The 5000-nt window shown below is 47.5% G+C and overlaps 1 protein-coding gene across 4 annotated transcripts in view; it reads left to right on the forward strand.

Annotated features, from left to right (window-relative positions):
* Nucleotides 1–5000, forward strand: part of aftpha (aftiphilin a) — a 9793-nt gene that overhangs the window by 4433 nt on the left and 360 nt on the right. The window contains exons 3-10 of one of the 4 annotated variants that reach the window (XM_031876636.1): nucleotides 513–679; nucleotides 1173–1302; nucleotides 1534–1590; nucleotides 2102–2227; nucleotides 2320–2383; nucleotides 3041–3124; nucleotides 3567–3681; nucleotides 3813–5000. The exon at nucleotides 3813–5000 is cut by the window's right edge and continues 360 nt beyond it. In XM_031876636.1, the coding sequence (XP_031732496.1) occupies nucleotides 513–679; nucleotides 1173–1302; nucleotides 1534–1590; nucleotides 2102–2227; nucleotides 2320–2383; nucleotides 3041–3124; nucleotides 3567–3681; nucleotides 3813–3954 (885 nt within the window). In that variant the 3' untranslated portion in view covers nucleotides 3955–5000. The remainder of the gene's footprint in view (nucleotides 1–512; nucleotides 680–1172; nucleotides 1303–1533; nucleotides 1591–2101; nucleotides 2228–2319; nucleotides 2384–3040; nucleotides 3125–3566; nucleotides 3682–3812) is intronic. The other 3 variants (XM_031876637.1, XM_031876639.1, XM_031876640.1) reach the window with 3 other exon arrangements.

Below are 5000 nucleotides of genomic sequence, written 5' to 3' on the forward strand. Positions count from 1 at the left end.
TGTGTGTGTGTGTGTGTGTGTGTGTGTGTGTGTGTGTGTGTGTGTGTTTTTTGTTCAGAGCGTAGACAAACTGCTGCAGGGTCTCTGCTCGGGTATTCAAACATCAACACACAGGCTCGTGGCGAGCCTCACAAGTCTGCAGCTCGGTGCAGAGTTTAATTCCCAGTTTAATTCAGTTTTCAACAGTAACGCCGACACTTCCTGTTGCATTGTGCGTCATCGGCCGGTATAACCAGTGTGGCAGCCAGCAGGAAATATGTTGCAAGTGTTCTGAGGTCAACTCTTTAATAAATGTCAAAACATTTTAAACGTGTTGTTTTGCCTCACACCACCACGAGGTGAGAAGGTACAGCATTTACAAATCACAGTAAATGAGGAGAACTTAAAGCCTCCACACGTCTGTTTATATTACCGACACAAAGTTTATTTTCAGTTTTCTGAACGAGTCCTTTCCTCAGATTGTAAACGTAGTTTTGTAGGATGCGAGTAAACGGCTTCTTCTCTCTCTGAAGGCGTCGCTGTCGAGCCGTCTGGAGAAGCTGTTTCAGGGCAGCTTCCCTCAGACCGCCGCCCCCTCTGTGGAGGACCAGGTGGTGTCCCTGAGGGTCCTGCTGGGACCCCCGGAGGACCGACCTCAGCCGGGGGCCGAGGAGGAGGAGACGTCGCCGCCATGCGACAGGTGAGTTCGTGTCTAAACATGAGAACTGTAACAAGAAAGTCTTCTGAAGCAACAAGTGTTGAGCATCTTTTCTGTTTCATATTTCTACTTTTGAAAGATTTCAATGTAACTTCTCTCTTGAATTATTACCTCAGTACTTGATTTACTTGATTTAGTACCTCCGCGGTCCAAATATGGTCGCTTCTGTTCATTGGTTGCAAAAAAAAAACCCCCAATATGGCGACAATGACAACGTCCACTTCTTGTACACAGTGTGTGGTCTGAATGGAGCCGTGCAGGTTTAACGCCTCTTGAAGCAGATTTGTCGTACGGGGCTTTAAGAATACGTAAACTGACTTCACTTGATTTTAAAAACACACGTGAAGAGAATTCAAAATGAGTTTCTAAATCTTTTACATGAATAGATTTCACTCCGGTTTTTGTTGCCTGCTGCATGAATGTGTAGTCTCGTGGACTCGTCTTTTAAGAAGCCCGTCTCCGCTGCGTCTCTCAGGTCTGCGCGTGGCTGCGTGTGGACGCAGCTTCAGGACATCCACGAGGCGCTCGGCCTCCGATACCAGTGGGGGGGCTCCTACTGCAACAAAGCGCTGCTCTGCTGCCTCGGCATCGACACCCGGAACATTGTAAGTCCCCGCTGGACCCTCGGGGTCCCACCAGCTCACTGTTTACGCCTCACACGTGCAGCTTGATTTGTAAGAACAGTTCTGAGCCTTTTCAGAGTGTGTTTTTAGCTGTGATTTAATGACGCTTCAAGTCATCTGTGACTTTTTAATAACCTCCGCTGGCAGCCATCTGACTAAACTAGCAGTTTTATTTATTTCTTTATTTCTAACCTGCTGCTTTATTGTGTGCAGCTGTTCACGGGACAGAAGAAGCAGCCGGTCATCGTGCCCATGTACGCCGCCAGCCTGGTGAGTCGTCGTCCTCATGTTCACGTGTTTCCACGAGCAGAGAGGCTCCTCAGCGACGCCGTAGCGTCTTTATTGTTACGAGTTTGGCTGGAAATAGTTATTATCATTCATAGTCATCAAATCAGATGATCGAGTTTAAGTCACTTCTCTACTTTTTCTGTTTAAATGTTGCTTTAAGCTGAATATCTTATTTAACATTTCGAAATTCACCTGCCTGCTTAGCCGAGCCTCGTCCAGATGAGACGTAGAATCTCTGCAGAGAGTTCTGGCTCTTTAAATGAAATGCAGATTTAAACTCTGAACAGTAATCTCTCATTTCACCTGTAACGCTGCGATCTGACGTCTGCATGCAGCTGTTCCACTGCTTTGCTGTTCCTTCTAAAGCAGAGGATTCATGAGACCTGTGAGATGTCTGTAGCGAATGTGTAAAACCAAAACCTCTGTATCTGAACTCTGAAGCACGTTAACTCACCGCACATGTGAACAAGCATTCTGTGTTGTTTTTTTCCAGGGGATGCTGGAACCAACCAAAGAGCCTGTGAAGCCCGTCTCTGCAGCAGAGATGATCGCCTCTATAGCCCAGGCGCCTCCTCCGGTGGCTCCAGAGACCAGCTCCTGTCCCTCGGACACGGTCCAGGTGAGCCCCCCACCCCCCTCCTCTCAGTGGTCGACAGCGGGGCTCTACGGATCAGTGTGTATAAGCTGACTGTTTGATCTCGTCCCCTCCAGCAGGAGGCGCTCCCACCCGTCCAGTTCGACTGGAGCAGCAGTGGCCTTACCAACCCTCTGGACGGTAGGAGACCTCGAGCCTCTGACCCTCCCCGGCCCGCCGTCCTATTCTTCTCACACTTTCCTAACCTCTCGTACTGTTTCCTTAAAGTCTGTAGACGCTTCAGTCCAGCTTTCTTCATTAAAGGAAAAATCCACAATAAACAGCAGCGGCCCCGGACCCCCACAGAGGGGCACTAGATGAGACCGGAGATCATAATCCTGCTGCACAAAACTCTTTATTATAAGAGATACATGGAGTGTAGTTTTATCTCGTCAGCCTCACAGACAAACTAAAGTTTTGGGCGATGTGTGTCACCATTAAATCAGCAAAACGCTCCAAAACAACCGGATATATTCGCCCAAAACAACCGACATACATTCAACGGAAGGATCCAAAGTCCTGAAATGTTAAAAGTCTAAACAGAAGCAGCAGTAAAGTAACTTTACAGTCTAAACACCAGGAACCGTCTCATCAAGTCAACGCACTCATGAATCACTTCTGGATCTTTCCTTTAAACGCAGCAATGAGAACAACATGGCCGCTCTGCATGAAGACTTGTGGTCAAACCAGTCTAACATTTAGCCGACTCTACTCTCTGATCACTGACACTGCTGCATGTGTTCTGGTTTCTTCTTCTCTCTGTCTTTGTCTGTCTGTGTTTTAACCTCTGCTGTGCAGCGAGCGGAGGCTCGTCTCTGTTAAACCTGGATTTCTTTGGTCCTGTGGAGGATTCAGGCTCCAGCAGCTCGCCCTCCATCCCAGGTCAGCAGCTGCTCCTGTCTTTAGGTGGACCTCCCACCTCTCTCTCTCCCTCTCCCTCCCTCCCCTCTCTGTGGGAGGAATCACTCGGTTCATGACTGCTGGATCATGAGCGTGTGTAGCCGCTAGAGTCAAAATCCTGACTTTGGAATTTTTAGACGCACCGTCTATTTAAAAACCTGCTCACTGTCTGATGCATTTTTTTACATTTTTAGCCAAAAACTTTCACTATAATAAATAAATATACAAAAACAGCAGTTGAAGGCCGGTGACTCTGCCAGATGTCCATCTGACGGACAGCTGCTCTGAAACAGTTTGTTTTTCGTTGTTTTGGTCTTCTTTCCTCAGTGACTTCACTCATTCTCTCTCTCTCTCTCTCTCTCTCTCTCTCTCTCTCTCTCTCTCTCTCGTCTCTCTCTCTCTCTCTCTCGTCTCCTCCTTTCAGGAGTCGACCCCGAGCTTTACGAGCTGACGACAGCCAAGCTGGACTCCGGCAGCCGCATGGCCGACGCCTTCGCCCGCCTGATGTCCACCATGGAGAAGACCAGCACGTCCACCAGGTCAGAGGTCAAAGAGTAAAGAGGCTCACGTGATGTTTGTGCAGAAGAGGATCAGTGGTGGTGGTGTGTGTGTGAGACGTTGTGACGGCGTGTGTTGTGTTGTGACGGTGTGTGTGTTGTGATTTTGACAGGAAGCCGAGGAAAGAGGAGAATCTGAGCGACGAGGCGGCCAAAGTGATCGCCAGTCTGCCCGATCTCTCCTTCATGCAGGCCAAGGTGCTGATGTTCCCCGCCATGCTGACGCCGCTCGGCTGCCAGACCACGCCAGACTGACTCCCCCCCCCCCCTTCCACTGACATCATCCCATCCCTCCCCTAAACCCCGCCCACTCTGCCCACTGGCCCCTCCCCCGCCGACTGGGCCCATCTTAACAAGTTGTCCTCGCCTTCGTTCTTTCTTCTTCTCTTGCAGCAGCTCAGTTCCCTTTCATACTTTTTTTTAATTTATTTTTTTTAATTTGCGCTTTTGTTTTTCAACTTATTATTTTTTAAGTAAAGCGAAGCATTTATGATCACAGCAGCTCTGACGTGAAGGACGACCTGCACATTAACAGATTAATTTATAGTGGAAGGTGTAGCCGTGTAGAAGGATCATCGTGTATATAATCAGGGATTAAATGTTTATATTCTTTTTGTTTTCCTTGTTTTTAATCGTGAGCGGTTCTCTGGAGCGTCTCTGTGGTGGGAGTGTGTTCGTGTCTGTGAAGGAAACTCTGGCTGAAGCTCTTTGAATCAAAATGAAGTGGAATATAATGTAAGTTTAAATGAATACATTTATATACATCTATAAGATCTCTCTATATATAAATATATATTTATCGACTTGAAACCACACTGCCTGCAAAATCCAGCTGAATGTTTTTGTCCCCTCGTCGTGTTTGAAGGCCTTCGTTCTTAGATTTTTAACTTTTCTTTAACCCGCAGTGTCCACTTCTTCTTCTCTTTTTAACTTAAGTTATGCCCCGCCCACCTCACTGCTGCTGTCTCTAGAACGCAGGATGTTTTTATTCTTTAGTTTGGGGAAACTTCCTCCGCCGGTGAGTTGATGTGTCCTCGGTTATCATTCGGAGCTTTTATCTTAATTCCGCGTCGATCTCTTTTGTACACGTGTTCCAGCTGTTGTGGCCGCTGGATGAACACGTTTCCTTCCTCCTTTGTGTCCTTTCTCTCTCTGTTCTTTTGTTTTTGAGGGGTGAAAATGGGACTTTTTGTTTGTTTGTTTTTCTTCGGTTAAAACCACTGAAACTTAAAAGTTTCTCTGCAGTGAAGGTCGACTCGCATCAGAAGGGAATCAAGGGACCAATTTCTGCTTCCGTGTGC

The sequence above is a fragment of the Anarrhichthys ocellatus genome, unplaced genomic scaffold, assembly GCF_004355925.1.
Source record: "Anarrhichthys ocellatus isolate YVR2014 unplaced genomic scaffold, GSC_Weel_1.0 scaffold112, whole genome shotgun sequence".
NCBI classification, from domain to species: Eukaryota; Metazoa; Chordata; class Actinopteri; order Perciformes; family Anarhichadidae; genus Anarrhichthys; species Anarrhichthys ocellatus.